The 17500-nt window shown below is 47.5% G+C and overlaps 1 protein-coding gene across 1 annotated transcript in view; it reads left to right on the forward strand.

Annotated features, from left to right (window-relative positions):
- LOC147009466 (uncharacterized) overlaps nucleotides 1-15665 on the forward strand; it is a 43845-nt gene extending 28180 nt beyond the window's left edge. Inside the window, exon 3 of the mRNA XM_085862048.1 lies at nucleotides 14169-15665. Within this exon, the coding sequence (XP_085718174.1) occupies nucleotides 14169-15436 (1268 nt within the window). The 3' untranslated portion in view covers nucleotides 15437-15665. The remainder of the gene's footprint in view (nucleotides 1-14168) is intronic.
- Nucleotides 15666-17500: the final 1835 nt, after the last annotated feature.

Here is a 17500-nt window from a genome sequence, read left to right on the forward strand (position 1 = left end):
GCGAGCAACCCTATCCTGCACGGGTGGGCAATTGGCACGGTCGTGGTGGGGTTAAACCCCCAACCGTGACTAGCTCCCGGCGTTGTTCCAAGAGGGTCACGACAGAATTGTCCGTTCCGGTGGGCGAGGCGGCCGCCATTCAAGTCGAGCGGCCAATCGCACGCCAGCGGGCGCGAATTCGCAAATATATATATATATATATATATATATATATATATATATATATATATATATATATATATATATGTACATATAAAAAATATATATCTTCTTCTACTTCTTCTTTCGGCTGCTCCCGTTAGGGGTCGCCACAGCGGATCATCAATATGATCCGCATAGTGATTTGGCACATGTTTTACACCGGATGCCCTTCCTGACGCAACCCTGGTCGCCTCTTGCGACACAGGGATCTGGTACACCTATTTTAACCGGGGTTTACACCGGCCCAGTACACTGGTACTCATTTCGCCGACCTCAGAAGGATGACAGGCTGAGTCATAAAAAAAAAAAAAAAATATATATATATATATATATATATATATATATATATATATATATATATATATATATATATATATATTCATATAGTGTTACGGATTTCAAAATCCGATCTGATGAATGCATCCACACATTCAGGTCCTCAGACAGTTATTTCCTTAAATGCATGTTCAGATTAGCCCTATCCCCATGTCTCATGGGATCTTAAATGTGATGCGTTGAGAAGGGTAAAGAATAGATCCCCTCTCGAAAGCCGCTGTCACACCTTGACAATTTAGCCAGCGTATGCCGACGTATGAAAAATTTGTCTAAAACGCTGGCACACGTCAAATACATTATGGGTAAGTTTTGCATACGTCGTAGTACGCTGGCATACGTCGAAGTAATTTGAGCTCGTCCACAAATTTTAACATGCTCAAAATGTTTCGACGTATGCCAGCGTATGACTCACACGTTCCGCATACGCTGGCATAAGTTGTAGGCAAGTTATGCAATCGTTGACACACGTCGACACACGTTACTTGTAAGTTACTCATAAGTCGAAACACGTCGAGGTAATGTTTAGCGTACCCGAAACTTATTTCTAACCTATGAGTAACGTGTTTCAAGCACATTACGCGATCGTTGACACACGTCGACACACGTTACTCATAAGTCGAAATACGTCGAGGTAATGTCCAGCGCAGTGGTTCTCAACCTTTTGCAGCCGCGACCCCCCCCCCCCCCCAAAAAAAAACAACACATGGACTCTGGAACACTGACGGGTTCCTCCTGTGAAGCCCATTTTTATACACTAATTCCCCTAAACGCTGCCAGTATGCCATTATATGGTAGCTGTAAGTTAGAAACACGTTCAGTTAGTTCTGTGGTCATCCAGAAAATGTCAATCAAATACATCTACATACGTCAATGTGCGTTTGTTTGTTTTTTTTGTATACCTTGGTCGAGGCTCGTATGAGAGCAAACACACAACTCACAGCAAGGAGGCATGAGACAAGAGGGGCGGGAGTGGAAGGGACAAAACAGTGGGGAACAGACACATTAGGTGAACTGTGGAAGGGAGAGGGATGGGGATGGGACGGGGAACATGGCGAAGAGAAGATGGACATTTCAGGGACTTTCAGGAAGGAAAGCAGGAGAAATGAAGGAAGTGGGCTTGGGTGGATTAGCGGGGGTAGAAAAGATCGAGGATTTGGATGGGGAAAGATAAGAGGTGGTGGTGAACAGCTGTTTTGAAAGCCTGGAGGGAAGAATGGGAAAGAATAGAGTGAGGAAGTTTATTCCAAAGGCGGGAAAAAAGAGGAATGAAAGAGTGAAGATGAGCAGTGATTCGTGATTTTGGTAGTTTTACCAGAAGGGGGTTGTTGGCGGACCTTGAGCGTCCTGTGCAAATGTGGTGGGGACAAATCGCAGAGAGAGCAGGGGGGGCAAGGCTGGAGAGGAGTCGGTAGAAGACAGAAAGACCACCGACCAACCTGTGGTGATTGAGTGAGAGGCCCAAAGACTCAGCTTCATTGCGGGAGATGCCGATGATCTTAAATGCCCTGGTTTCGACAGCGTGAAGCCGAGAAAGGTGGGAGGCAGGAGCACCAGCCCAGAGGGGAGAGCAGTACTCCATCAGGCTACGGACAAAAGCTTTGTAAGTGGTCAGGAGCTCAAGAGGGCCGAGGAAGGACTTAGCACGACGGAGGATTCCCAGTCGGCGACTGGCTTTTGAGGCGAGGTTGGAAATGTGACTTTCCCAGGAAAGGTCATGGCAGATAGTGAGACCTAGAAGCTTGAAAGAAAAGACTTCTTCCAGAGGGTTGTTGAGAAAGTGGATGGGGGGGTTTTGTAAACGGTCCTTTCGAAGAGACATAGTGAGAGTGTGAGATTTGTCTGGATTGAAAGACATGTTCCACGTGTTGGACCAGTTTGTGATTTTATCCAGATCTGCAGTGAGCGAAGAAGCTGCTGCTTGCCGGTCTGAGGGATGACAGATGGTACGGCAGAGGGTGGAGTCGTCAGCAAAGAGAAATAGAGGATTTTCCAGAGAGTCCGAGAGATCATTGATGAAAACCAGAAAAAGAACAGGGCCCAGAACGCTACCTTGAGGAACTCCAGCCTGCACAGGAAGAGGGGATGAAAGAACTCCATTTAGGGCCACACGTTGACTGCGACAGGAGAGGAAGTCTGCGAGCCATGAGTGGAGATGGCCTTGAATACCATGGGAAGAGAGTTTGGTGAGTAGTGCAGGGTGCCAGACTGTGTCAAAAGCACGTGATATGTCCAGGGATACGGCTCGGATTTCCTGTCTGGCATTGAGGACCTCCATCCATTGATGGGAGAGCAGAAGCAGCATATCCAGGGTAGAGTGACCTGGTCTGAAACCAAATTGATGATTGGAAATCAAGCCATTGGAGAAGAGGAAGGATTTCATATCTGAGGCGATGATGGATTCCATCACCTTGCTGATGATTGGGAGAAGGCTAATTGGTCTGTAGTTACAGGGATCTGTTTTTGCACCTTTTTTATGCAGGGCAGTGATGTTAGCAGATTTCCAAGCAGATGGCAGATGACCTTGGGCAAATGTGAGGGTGAATAGAACAGAGAGAGGGTGAGCAAGAGTAGAAGAGCAGGCTTTGAGGACACGTGGGCTGATGCCGTCTGGACCGGTTGCAGAATCTGACTCGAGGTTTGAAAGCAAGCTCTCCACCTTGTCAGGAGAAAAGGATACAGAGTCCAGGGACAGTTGGGTGCGACTGGGTAAAGTGGGTAGAGATAGTGATGGGTTTAGGACACAAGATTTAGCTGCAAACACCGAGTTTAGACATTCAGCTTTATCACGTGTGGAATCAGCAGTGCGGCCATTTGAGGTAAGGGAGGGGATTGAGGGGGGACATACACCAGAAACAGATTTGATTAAACACCACCAGGATTTTGAGGAGGGAGAGAGGTTTGAAAGTTCAGACTTGAGATGAAAAAGATGTTGTTTTCTGGCTCTCCTGAGGGTAGATACACACTTGTTCCGAGCTTTGTGGAAAGAACTGAGATTGCCCTCAGTTGGGTTTGCTTTCCATGAGGCAAAGGCAAGTTGTTTCAGGACAACTGCCTCGCCACAAGCTTCAGTAAACCAAGGGCGGGAGGAAGGGTAAGACAACTGAACACGAGAGGGGATAAATCTGTGCATGAGGGAGAGCAAGTTTCTTTGAAAGAATTCCCAGGATGAGTTGATGTTTGAGAAAGTAGTGATAGGAGACCAGTCTGTCAGTTTGATGGCTGCTCGGAGACCCTGCCAGTCGGCTTGAGTGAAATGCCAGACTCGACGGCGGTGAGGTGGTTCTCTGATAACAGCCAGAGAGATGTCCACTTTGACAAGGACGTGGTCAGAAGAACCAATTGGAGCGAAGGAAGAGCAGCAGATATTGTCAGGGAAATTTGTCAAAATCAGATCCAGAAGAGATGGAGTACCATTGGTTGAGATCCGGGTCGGGAAGTTGACCGATTGAGTCAGTCCCAATGAGCCGCAGAAAGCTTTTGCTGAGGTGCCATGACAGGTGAGAGAGGTACCCACACCTAGCCAACTGGCGTGATGACAATTGAAGTCACCACATAAGAGGAAGAGAGAGTTTGGATGAGAAGATAGAAGATGGTCCATGTTTTCGGATAGTGAGGTGTAGATGGAGTAATCGCTGTTCGGTGGACGGTACAGTACACATATAAACATGAGGTGGGAGTGGAGGGGAAGCCGAAGCCAGAGGTATTCCTGGGGGTGTGGGGGAGTGAGAGCAGTGCATGGAGAGTGAGGAATAGAGTCTTTGATGAAGAGAGCAACACCTCCACCAGGACGAGGCTCAGGTCTGTCATACCGTAAGAGGGAGTAGCCAGGGAGAGATACTTGGGAGTCAGACACGTCTTGGGAGAGGAAAGTTTCTGTTAGGCAGATAATGTCTGGTTTGTCAGTGGCAACCTGTATGGAAAGATCTGAAAGGTTTGAGCGAAGGCCCCGGATATTTGAGGTCCACACTTTTTATGAAGAGGAAGGGGAGGAGGCTTTGGGTGCAGGAGGTGGAGGGGGAGGGGGAGGGTAGGACAAGGGACGAGGGGGGCAGGGGACAAGGGGACAAGGAACTTCTGTGTACGTTGGAGATACATTACACACATCGGTTCAAAGCACGTTACTCGTAGGTTAGAAATAAGTTTCGGTTACGCTAAAGATTACCTCGACGTGTTTCAACTTATGAGTAACTTACAAGTAACGTGTGTGGACGTGTGTCAACGATCGCGTAACGTGCCTACAACTTATGCCAGCGTATGCGGAACGTGAGTCATTCGCTGAATACGTTGAAAAATTTTCAACATGCTGAAAATTTGTCGACGTACTCGGCGTACTACGACGTATGCCAGCGTGCTTCAGCGTGCTTCAGTGTGCTCTTAACGTATACAAAACTTACCCATAACGTATTCGACTTGTGCCAGCGTATTCAGCAAATTTTTCATACGTCAGCATACGCTGGCTAAAACGTCAAGGTGTGACAGCGGCTTGACACTTCGATGTCTAGTGCGGTTATGATTTGAATCGTCGATCTGCAGCCTTTTAAAAGGCTACACCACGTGATCGTCGGCGATACGCTGCCGCGCGCTATGCATACGTTAGACTATCGTTGCGCATCGGTTGTGAACGCAGACAACACGCTCAGCATTCGTTGGTATAAATTATCTATATGTTACCGAAACGTTCTGTGTACGTTACTAATACATTATACATACGTCCAACTCGTTATGAATACGTCCAAAACTGGAAAAAAACATCATTAGTTCAGCGTACCCCAGCGTTTTACATACATTTTTATACCTTGCCATACGCTGGCTAAAACGTCAAGATGTGACAGCCGCTTTATGGGAAACTTTTTTCTTTACGACGGACACGTTTACACACATTTCTTTCACGAACTCTGAAGCCCGCCCTTATTTTTCCTCAGCATTTCTTTCGTGAGCTCTGAAGCCCACCCTTATTTTTCCTCAGCAACGTTCTTTCGCGAGCTCCGATGCCCACCTTTTTTGAGAGTGCACGGGTCGTCATGGTAACTGTGCGCAAGTGGGGCGGGTTGAGCTTCGAGCGGTTTGCGCCGCTGAGATGGCCCACTGATATAAAACGAATTGGTGGTCCGTTCTGAGGAGGAAAATGTGGAGGCGAGAGAAGTGAAAGGAAAGCGGAGGCGAGATAAGTGAAAGGAAAGCGGAGGCGAGATAAGTGAAAGGAGAGCGGAGGCGAGAGAAGTGAGAGGAAAGCGGAGGCGAGAGAAGTGAGAGGAAAGCGGAGGCGAGAGAAGTGAGAGGAAAGCGGAGGCGAGAGAAGTGAGAGGAAAGCGGAGGCGAGAGAAGTGAGAGGAAAGCGGAGGCGAGAGAAGTGAGAGGAAAGCGGAGGCGAGAGAAGTGAGAGGAAAGCGGAGGCGAGAGAAGTGAGAGGAAAGCGGAGGCGAGAGAAGTGAGAGGAAAGCGGAGGCGAGAGAAGTGAGAGGAAAGCGGAGGCGAGAGAAGTGAGAGGAAAGCGGAGGCGAGAGAAGTGAGAGGAAAGCGGAGGCGAGAGAAGTGAGAGGAAAGCGGAGGCGAGAGAAGTGAGAGGAAAGCGGAGGCGAGAGAAGTGAGAGGAAAGCGGAGGCGAGAGAAGTGAGAGGAAAGCGGAGGCGAGAGAAGTGAGAGGAAAGCGGAGGCGAGAGAAGTGAGAGGAAAGCGGAGGCGAGAGAAGTGAGAGGAAAGCGGAGGCGAGAGAAGTGAGAGGAAAGCGGAGGCGAGAGAAGTGAGAGGAAAGCGGAGGCGAGAGAAGTGAGAGGAAAGCGGAGGCGAGAGAAGTGAGAGGAAAGCGGAGGCGAGAGAAGTGAGAGGAAAGCGGAGGCGAGAGAAGTGAGAGGAAAGCGGAGGCGAGAGAAGTGAGAGGAAAGCGGAGGCGAGAGAAGTGAGAGGAAAGCGGAGGCGAGAGAAGTGAGAGGAAAGCGGAGGCGAGAGAAGTGAGAGGAAAGCGGAGGCGAGAGAAGTGAGAGGAAAGCGGAGGCGAGAGAAGTGAGAGGAAAGCGGAGGCGAGAGAAGTGAGAGGAAAGCGGAGGCAAAAGAAAGAGGAGGGAGAAGAGAACGAGAAAAAAAGCGAGAGTTGAAGCGCGCGAGGGAAGAAGCGAACCGGAGAGAAAAGTGAAAGAAAGGGCGAGAGAAGTAAGAGGGGGCAGAGAGAAGAAAGAGAACGAAAGCCAGAGAGGAAAAGGAGGAGGAAGCGTGCAAGCCTGCAAGTGAGCAAGCGAGCGTGTGGTGCACGTGTGGGTGTGAGCAGCGCCGACGAGTGAGGTACGGGTCGGTCACCAACAATACCAGGGTCTAAACCCACGACAGACAATCTCAGTGCCCTCCAGACGTCTACTGGCGTTCAAGACTGTTCGCGAGAGGGTGCACGGCAAGGCTGGGTGCTGGCGACAGGCATGACACGCACGCACACATTTCAGGACGTTTTCACTTCACGGACGACTACTCTGGTAAGCGAGACGATTCTTCCCCCCCCCTCCCCCCCCGAATGATCTGTTGGGTACCCATGTCTGTGTTTAGCTGTAAGTAAACCCCCGATAAGCCTCTGCTCTTTGTCTCTTTCCTGGCATTTTGATTAATTTGCTTTGAAATTAATTCATTTATTTACCTCAGAAAATAAAAACTTCTTTTTATTTATTTATTTTATTATTAATACATTATTTGTCGATTTCCAACCTGTCCGTGTTTGTCCTTTCCTTCCATTGGTCTGGCATTGTCCGAACCAAGATAGACTTGGAGGTAATTACCACAGATTTGACCAAAAATAGTCGGCACGCACCAGCGGTTAAAACGCTCGGCCGCCCTAATGATAATCTAATCGAGATAACATTGGTGCTTTGCCTAGGACGCGCTCCCCGCTCAGGTAGCCCCGTGACTTCTTGTTAAATGGCATAATTAGATTGACACTGGAACTCGTGGTTAACTGGGTGGCATTCGTGGTTCGAAAACAACCCACCGTACCACAACTTTAATTGTGAGCGGTGGCCCCAGGTCCGGCTCCACCGAGGACAACCGGGGATTAATCCCCCTGAGTGACAAGCTGGTGTCTCGGTCGGTACCCGTGGTCGCAACAATATGATTGACCCCTCCCACACTCCTCTACAATAGTTGGATAAGCTGTGCAAAGCAACCCAAGAAGACTTGCACAACATAAGTGCTATGCTGTTTTTAACCATTCCCAGAGTTCCTCAACAACTATAAAGACGTTCGCACATAGTACACACATGAGAATCCTAATGCTATACACCCCCTCAGCTACCGGACCGGTTTCATCACGAATTGACAAATCATCAGCAATAGCGCAGACAGCAATGCATACCAATGAGGCTCCCAAGCATGTTCCGCGTGCAAACGTCAAAAGTAGTCAATAAATAAATAAAGACCCACCCACATCTCTCTCACCAAATCTCACCTCTCACCAAATCGAATGCACCCAGGTGGCTAGGATTATATCAATGATTGACCCCTCCCACACTCGAGCCTGATTAGCTGCAAAAAGCAACCCTGCTGCATAGCACTTACCTTGTGTAAGTCTTCCTGGGTTGATATACATTCACACACATATATAAGTTTGTGTGTATGCATATATATATATATATATATATATATATATATATATATATATATATATATATGCATATATATATATATATATTTATGTATATAAACGAATATACTGTAGTATATATATAAATTTGTGTGGCTATATGTATATATGGGTTGAAACTCTCCCGACTCAGAAATGGGTTGAAAAGAGTGCACCACGTGCGTACTGTACGTTGTTAGCATTTTGGGTGTTGTTCCTTCTATTTCCTCGGGATAGCATTCCTGCAGCGCGCCGTCATGTCGGTTACCCTTCCTATCTCTTCTGCCCAATGGGTGGAAATTTCCGCTATGCTGCACATGTTCTGTGCAGCGTGGGCGCTTGGTGTTTTGTTCCTTTTGGTCTTCTGTGAGGACGCACTCTCACAGCGAATGGGGTCAGGTCAGGTCAGGTATGGGAGCATGTGCCAGAACAGCACGTCGCTGCGTCCACTTTCCGCCGGTACTCCAGGGGCCTCCGTCTGGCCATCCCCCAGGCAGATGCCAGGCCCATCCCCATCTCCTTGAGATGATGGTCAACCTGTTGCAACCATGAGGCACGTGGTCGACCCACTGGCCTCCTCCACTCATGAGACTCCCTCGCTGAGAGAATCTGGTGAGCAGGATCAGAGTCAGGAAAACGAGCCACGTGTCCATACAGCCGCAACTGACGCTCACGGACTATGCAGGTAACAAATCTCATCCGAGTCTCTCTCAGCAACCGCTCGTTGGACACAAAATCCGACCAGCGATAGCCAAGGATTCTCCGAAGAGACCTGGTACCAAAGGAATTAAGTCTCCGTCTCAGATCCTTGGTCAGTGTCCAAGTCTCGCACCCATAGAGCAAGACTGGAAGTACCAAGGACCTGAAGACTCGGACTTTCGTCCTCCCGCACAGGTACCGGCAGCGCCACACCCCATGATCCAGTGAATCCATGACTCCCCAGGCCCGACCCAGACGTCTATTGACCTCTGACTCGCAGCCAGCAGAGACATGAATATCACTGCCAAGGTAAGTGAATCTCTCCACAACCTCAACATCCTCACCACAAACAGACACAGACAGGACAGCAGCATCCAAGATGTCACCGAAAGCCTGGATCTTAGTTTTGACCCAAGAAACCCGTAATCCCAACTGCTCCGACTCCTCATTCAGCACCTCGAGGGCCCCCAAGAGGATGTCTAATGTCTCCTCAAAGATGACTGCATCATCTGCAAAGTCAAGGTCCGAGATCTTGACATTCCCAAATGACGCACCGCAACTTGATCTCTCCAACATCCTCCCTAGAATCCAGTCCATACAAGTGCTGAAAAGTGTGGGGGCAAGTACACATCCCTGACGAACTCCAGTAACAACTGGAAATAAGTCAGAGATGGTACCACCACACTTCACAGCACTCTCAGTACCAGAGTAGAGTTCAGACATCAGATCGATCAGTTTTGGTGGCACCCCACGAAGACCAAGAATCTTCCAGAGGACATCCCGATTCACTGAATCGAACGCTTTACAGAGATCAACATAGGCTGCAAGCAGCCCCTGCCGAAACTCTCGTCTGCGATCGGTGAGGACACGAAGTGCAAGGATACGGTCAATCGTTGACCTCTTTGGTGTAAAGCCTGACTGCTCTGGACGCTGGTGCTCAAGCAGATGGTGGCGAACCCTATCGATAATTATCCGAGCAAAGACCTTGCCCGGCACTGAGAGCAGCGTCACCCCTCGGTAGTTGTTGCAGTCTTGGCGATCACCCTTCCCTTTCCAGAGAGGGACAACAAGGCCCCTCTTCCAGTCAGTTGGGATGATGCCTGTGTTCCAGGCAGAGCACAAAACTGCATGCAACGACACGAGTGCAGCATTTCCACCAGCCTTGAGAAGTTCGGCATGGATGCCACAGATCCCTGGAGCTTTGCCCCATTTCAACTGGTTCACCGCAGCCCGTTTTTCCACAAGCGTAGGTGGACCACAGTTGATTCGAGGGTCAGCAACAGGGATTGTAACACCCTTGACGTCCAACTCGACAGTTGGGGGATCAGCCTGGTACAACCGCTCAAAGTAACAGGCCCAGCGGGCCTTCACTTCAGACTCCTCTGTCAAGAGCCTACCACTCTCTGCTCGAACTGTAGTGCTCCGAGGGATGGGCTTGGATGAACGTAATGCGCGAATTCCCCTGTAAGCGGGACGAGAATCACCTGTCCACAGGTGATGCTCTACCCCCTCACAGATTCCTCGCACATAGGCCTCCTTGTCCACCCTCAGTGCACGTACAGTTTTACGCCTCAGCTCCCTGAACAGCTCAGCTCTGCCATTCAGCCTGGCCCTGCGACTCTGGTCAATGGTATCCAGTGTCCCTTGAGAGACAAAATTCTTCTTTGCCCTGCGGTGAGCTCCAAGGCATCCACCGGCAACATCAAGGACGGTGGTCTTGAAGGCGCTCCACAACTCTTCAGGACCCCCCAAAGCACCCAGACCCCCCAAGTATCCACTCAGCCTGTTCGCAAACTCCCCAGCTACTCTCTCATCCCTGAGCTTGGCAACATCCAGCCTCGGCTGGGATGGTACCATTCTCCAGGATTTAAGGTGCAGCTTTAGAGTTGCTGCAACAAGCCTGTGGTCAGTATTGAGGAACTGAGCACTCCGGTAGACCCTGCAGTTCTGGATCCTCCTCCAACGACCATCAATGAGGACATGGTCAATCTCCTTTGCCACACCGCCAGCGTTGGAATACCAAGTCCAGCGATGAGCTTGTGGGCGCTGAAACCATGAACCAGCCACCCTAAGTCCATGACTTCTTGCAAAGTCAAGGAACTTAGTGCCATTCTGGTTCATAGTTCCTGACCCATGGGGACCAACACACACCTCATAACCGTCCCTATCAGTTCCAGTCGATGCATTGAAATCCCCCAAGACCAGAAGTGTATCTCGTCTGGGGCACTGATCAACCACAGACTCGAATGTGGCGTAGAATGCATCCTTCACGGGGAGATCACTCGCCTCAGTCGGAGCATAAACAGAGACCAGGGAAATGACACCTAAGGAGTGACGAATCCTTAATCTCATAATACGCTCGTTGACCGGTGTTACCTCAATTATCATTGGGGTCAGCTTATTGGACACAGCTACAGCAACTCCTTGGGTATGGTAACCATCAGAGCGACCAGACCAATAGTAGGTGTAACCACCCACCATTATCTCGCCGCAATCCGGTCTCCGAACCTCAGAGAGAGCTGCAATCCCGATGTCCAAACGCTTGAGCTCAGATGATAACAGAGACAGGTGATCATCCTCTCTTAGGGATAGGACATTCCAGGCACCCACCCGAAGGGACCGCCTCAGGTTAACCCAAGGAGACCGCCGTCTGGTGGACGACACCTCAGCACCACTCCGACACACTCTCCCGCAATCTGACCCAGGGATGTTACCCCGTGGTTTCCCTCCTATCAAAGATTTTTGGTCCCGAAGGCTTTGCCCCAATCCCGTCATCCGGTGAGCTGCCCTGCGAAGGGAAGCTGCACAGGAGGTAATCCCACGGAGTGGGTTTTCAGATTTTTTTGCGTTTTTGCGTTTTGCGGAATGAAGGGTTTTACGGTGGCCGGAGTGCAAATCCTGCCACCAACCTCCTAATAAGAAGTGACCCAACTGCAGGAGGACGTCCGCAGACACAGTTGGGCACGAGATATGGATGGCCGTTGGCTCACAAGGAGCTCCTCCGCCCTTTGACAGGTTTTGTTTTTAATCCTGCTGGGTGTCCATATCCAAACACCCTCCTCACCAGAAAACCTGGTGGGGGAGACAGTTTAGTCGCCGACAACCCGACCATGGAACAGGTTAGTACAGGTTTACATGGTACCTGTAGCAGGTCACAGATCGAACCTGACCTGACAGAAATGGGGTGGCTGTTGTTTTTACAGATGGGTGTCGGAGCGGAGAGTCTGCCGGCCTCGCGAGGACCCATTGCTTGGATTTACCTCAGGAATAGAGAAAAAAGAATAGGAATGAGTTCAGCGATTTAGTCAGACCTTACTATGAGATTCGCACAACGCACTTGGCCTGTTCGTCCTTTCCTTCTTGTCTTATGGGACAATCTGAATGTATATTAATGAAATAACTGTCTGTGGACCACTGTTTGTTGGATGCCATTGCCTTGCAGGGATGTGGCGCAACAGGATATATATATATATATATATATATATATATATATATATATATATATATATATATATATATATATATATATATATATATATATTATACACATTGGTGCATTGCTGAAAGAAACTCCACACCCACCTTCAAAATGGTCACCTTTTGTTGTTTTATTGCCTGGAATTAAATTGCATGACATCAGACTTTTGCACCTTTAATTACACATCATAACCCACAACTTACAACTGAAAAACAAATTTCACAAAATTAATTGAAAAAACAAAACTCGAATATCTTGGTTGGATAAGTGTTCCCCCCTCAGTATTAACTCCTGAGTGTTAACTCTGGGGCTCCTCCCCCTGAGTTAATACTTGATGGAGGCACCTTTGACAACCATTACAGCTGTGCATCTGTTGGGATAGGTCTCTACCAACTTTGCACACCTTGATTGGCCATTATTTGCCAATTCTTGTGTGCAAAACTGTTCAAGCTCAGTCAAGTTGCATGGGGAACATTGATGGACAGCAATCTTCAAGTCATGCCACAGATTTTCGATTGGATTTCGGTCAGGGCTTTGACTGGGCCACTCAAGGACATTTATCTTTTTGTTCCTTAGCCACTCCAGTGTGGCTTGGGGTGCTTCAGGCTGTTGTCATGTTGAAAGGTGAACCTCCATCCCAATTTCAGCTTTCTTGCAGAGGGCATCTGCTTTTCCTTTCAGATTTTTCTGGATTTTGCTCCATCCATTTCCTCTTCTATCCTGACAAGTGCCTCAGTCCCTGCTGATGAGAAACATCCCCATTACATGATGTTGCCACCACCAGGCTTCACAGTATGGGTGGTGTTCTTTGTGTGATGCGCTGTGTTGGGTTTGTGCCAAACGTAACGTTTTGCTTTTAGGTCAAAAAGTTCCACCTTGGTTTCGTCAGACCACAAAACTTTTTGCCACATGGCTTCATAATCTCCGGAGTGGTTTTTTTTGCATACTTCAAACGGGACTCAAGGTGGGCTTTTTTGAGTAATGGCTTCCTTCTTGCCACCCTACCGTACAGGCCAGACTTGTAGAGTGCTTGGGATATTGTTGTCACATGCACACAGTGACCAGTCTTTGCATAAAGGCATGTTGCTCTTTCAAAGTTGCCATTGACCTCTTGATGGTCTCTCTTACCAGTCTCCTTGCTTGGTCATCCAGTTTGGAGGGACGGCCTGATCTAGTCTGGGTCTTGGTGGTACCATACGTCTTCCATTTCTTAATGATTGTCTTGATTGTGATCCAAGGGATATTCAAGGCCTTTGAAATATTTTTATACCCATCCTCTGATACGTGCCTTTCCACAACTTTATCCTGGAGGTCTTTTGAAAGCTCCTTGTTTCGCAAGGTTGAGTCTTTGCAGTGAAATACACTACCCAGCAGTGAAAACCTCCAGGAACAGCTGATTTTATTCTGACATAATTAGAATCACGAAACTTTAACACACGTGGATGCCAATTTACTTGGTGTGTGATTTTGAGGGTGATTGGTTACATCTGAACTAATTTATAATTGCTATTATAAGGGAGGGTGGACACATCCAACCAACATATTCCAGTTTTGTATTTTTAATAAATTTTCTGAAATTTGTAGAATTTGTTTTTCACTTGGAAGCTGTGGGTTATGATGTGGAAATAAAGGTGGGAAAAGTCTGATTTAAAGCAATTTTATTCCAGGTTATAAGGCAACAAAAGGTGAAAATTTTGAAAGGGAGTTTAGACTTTCTCTCAGCACTGTATACGATGAGGAATATTTTTTTTACTTTTCTGCAGTGGAACAAATACATTTGTTCATTTGGCAGGGTCATGTTATTGTTTTTTTTTTTTGTTGTTTTTTTTTGCAAGTCATGTGATTTTGTCTTTACAGGTGAATCCATTCATTCCACAAAGGAGACGGCACCAACTTCTATGAAGGACACAGACATCCTCCCACAGAAATGGCCAACTGAAACAAACAAGAGGACTTTTTACAAACAAGACAAACCGAATGAGGAAATGTTTGCACAGAATAATTCTGACAAGGCTCACAAAGGAAAGAAAGGTGAACATCAACACAAATGCACAAATTGTGGAAAATCTTTCAATTGCTCAGACAGCCTGAAAATACACATGAGAGTTCATAGTGGAGAATGCCCATTCAAATGCTCAAGTTGTGGAAAATCATTCAATCAATCATCAAACCTAAAATCACATATGAGAACACACAAGGCTGAGCGCCCATTCAAATGTACCAATTGTGGGAAATCTTTTAATCAGTCATCCATCCTTAAAACACACATGATAATTCACAATGGTGAACGCCCATACAAATGCACAAGTTGTGGAAAATCTTTTAATCGGCCATCCACCTTTAAAACACACATGACCATTCACAATGGTGAGCGCCCATACAAATGTACAGTTTGTGGAAAATCTTTTAATTGGTCATCCACCCTTAAAACACACATGAGAATTCACAATGATGAATGCCCATACAAATGTACAAGTTGTGGAAAATCATTTAATCGATCAGGCAACCTTAAAACGCACATGACACTTCACAGTGGAGAACGTCCATACAAATGCACAAATTGTGGAAAATCCTTCAGTCATTCATCCCACTTGAAAATACACATGCAAATTCACAATGGAGAACGCCCATACAAATGCACAAGTTGTGGGAAATCTTTTAACCGGCCATCTCAACTAAAATCACACATGAGAATTCACAATGGAGACCGCCCATACGAGTGCGCAAATTGTGGAAAATCTTTTAATCAGTCATCCACCCTGAAAACACACATGATAAGTCACAATCCTGAACGCCCATATAAATGCACAAATTGTGGAAAATCCTTCAATCGGCCATCTCTCCTGAAATTGCACTTGAGAATTCACAATGGTGAACGCCCATACGGGTGCACAATTTGTGGAAAATCTTTTAATTGGTCATCCACCCTTAAAACACACATGAGAATTCACAATGGTGAACGCCCATACAAATGCACAATTTGTGCAAAGTCTTTTAATCAGTCACCTCACCTCAAAACGCATATGAAGATTCACAAACGAGAATGCGTGAAGAAATGCACAATTTGTGGAAAGTCTTACTTTCATCCATCCATCCTTAAAATGCTCATTGGAATGCACAATTGAGAACAATCTTACGTCTGCACATTTTGAGGAAATCTCATTTGTGCAACCTCAAAAGATATTTAAAATTCATAATGGAAAACACCCATAGAAATGTACATTCTGTGAAAACTTTTTATTCAGTTCCACTCTCAGGAGAACCTGAAAACTACATCTGTCCAACCTCATCAATAAACTTTCAAACTTGTCTCCCTTATCTGCAATCTGGTTGTGCCTTGTTAAGTATACCCTCTGATGTATGCTCCCTTCCCTCTCTTCAAATGGCATGAGAGGAGGGAGTAGAATAGAAGGGGGGAGCAAGGAGGGAGGGGGTGAGGAAGTGGTAAGCTGGGAAGGGGATGGTGGTGTGAGCGACGCCTCTCCAAACTTTGTTATACACTCCAGGAGGGGGCTGGAAGCGAGCCGGATGGGGGTCAGAGGTGGGGGGGGGAATGGGGAGGGGGTTTCGGAGGAGGCAAGCATCAGGGTAGGGGGTTTCAACTTGCGTTTGTTCGTGGGACTTGTGAAGAAGAGAGGAGGGGGAGGTAGTACATGATTGAATTGAATTGAATGAAGAAAATTGAAGGAATTGAAGGAAAGGTGGTGTGAGGAGAGTGGGAAGGGAGAAGGGTGATAACATTTGACAATTACGACGAGGTCGTACATACCCTTTCTGGAGCAAACATATTGCACGATACCATGGGTATCTTTTATCAAACTTCCCGCCTGGATAGGATTACCCCTTGAAGAAGTGTTTCCGGAGGAGTCGATGCCCACTGTGTCGTCCCACAAACGGCGGCCAAGATGAAAAGTAAATGTCCAAAGTGCGGTACTGGAGCCATACGGGAAGAAACCCCACATGGACCGCTTCACGTACGAAAACATGGGTGCATTTAGTCTAGCTGATAAGTCTCAAAACACTAGAAAGTTGGACTTTATCTGGATGGCTGCACATGCTCTCGAGATGGAAAATATTCCAATGTGGGCTGGCTTCATGGGTCGTTTCTATGTTGACCACCTCCCTAAACAACGTGTCCTCCACATGAAAAACATTCCGGAGCCGCCTACGAGAAAAGATGTCATTCTCCAGACCCTCAAAGTGACACAGGCATGCGCTGCCGAGCTTGGGCAGAGGTACGGAGTCGTGACTTACGACTTGGATGTGGCAAAGAATGTTTTGAAAATCCAATCCACTGAAAGTCCAACATTTGATGATGTATTCATCCTGTTCAGTGTTTTCCATATCTCAATATGTCTATTCAGAGCAATAGGAAAGCTAATCAGTGAATCCGGAGGACCACAGCTCCTGGTTGATGCAGACTTCCTTGCATCTGGCTCAATACGTGGCTTCATCGAATGCACCAACTACAACCGCTGCAAACATCTGCACCCAATGTTTGCCTTAGCCTTGCGCATTCTTCACTTCAGAGAATTTCTGACCACATATGAGAACTTCGATGAATTGGTTACTCTGATTCATTCCATGGATATGACCAACGCCCAGTCAATGGACACCATGGCTGAAGTTCGGGTCATTAATGCAGAACTAGATGAGTACGGGAAGTTGGTGCACAGCACACGAAATGGCGAGTTCGGCAAAACCACGCAGTTTTGGTTGCAGTGTGTTGGCTACGTGGATTTGTTTCTCATCATGGACAGAGCTGTCCGCACGAATGACATGGACCTGTTCATCTGGGTGATTACACAGGTGACTGTCGTCTTCTTTGCTACAAACTGCCACTATTACTCAAGATGGATGACGAAATATCAGCTTTATTTACTGAATATCGAGTTTACACACCCTGGACTGATGGAGATGCTGTGGCAAGGGCTGTTTTCATGTCGCAGAACAGAGAACCAGTTCAGCCGACTGCCCATAGACCTGACCCTCGAGCAGACGGGCAATTGTGATTCTTCTTCAAGGCAGACGGGATTTACGGCATCAACCAACAGTTGCAGCGGGCGCCTCCAGTGGAGCGGTCACGAAAGGTACTCGAGCCGCACTCATCGGCGTTTTATTCGATATGGTCGGGATGCTACGAACAAACGATGCACAGGCGGAACTGTCTGCAAGCCGCATACGGCGAG

This window comes from Eptatretus burgeri, chromosome 17, assembly GCF_056783735.1.
Source record: "Eptatretus burgeri isolate ZD-2024b chromosome 17, Ebu_testis_v1, whole genome shotgun sequence".
In the NCBI taxonomy this organism is placed as follows: domain Eukaryota; kingdom Metazoa; phylum Chordata; class Myxini; order Myxiniformes; family Myxinidae; genus Eptatretus; species Eptatretus burgeri.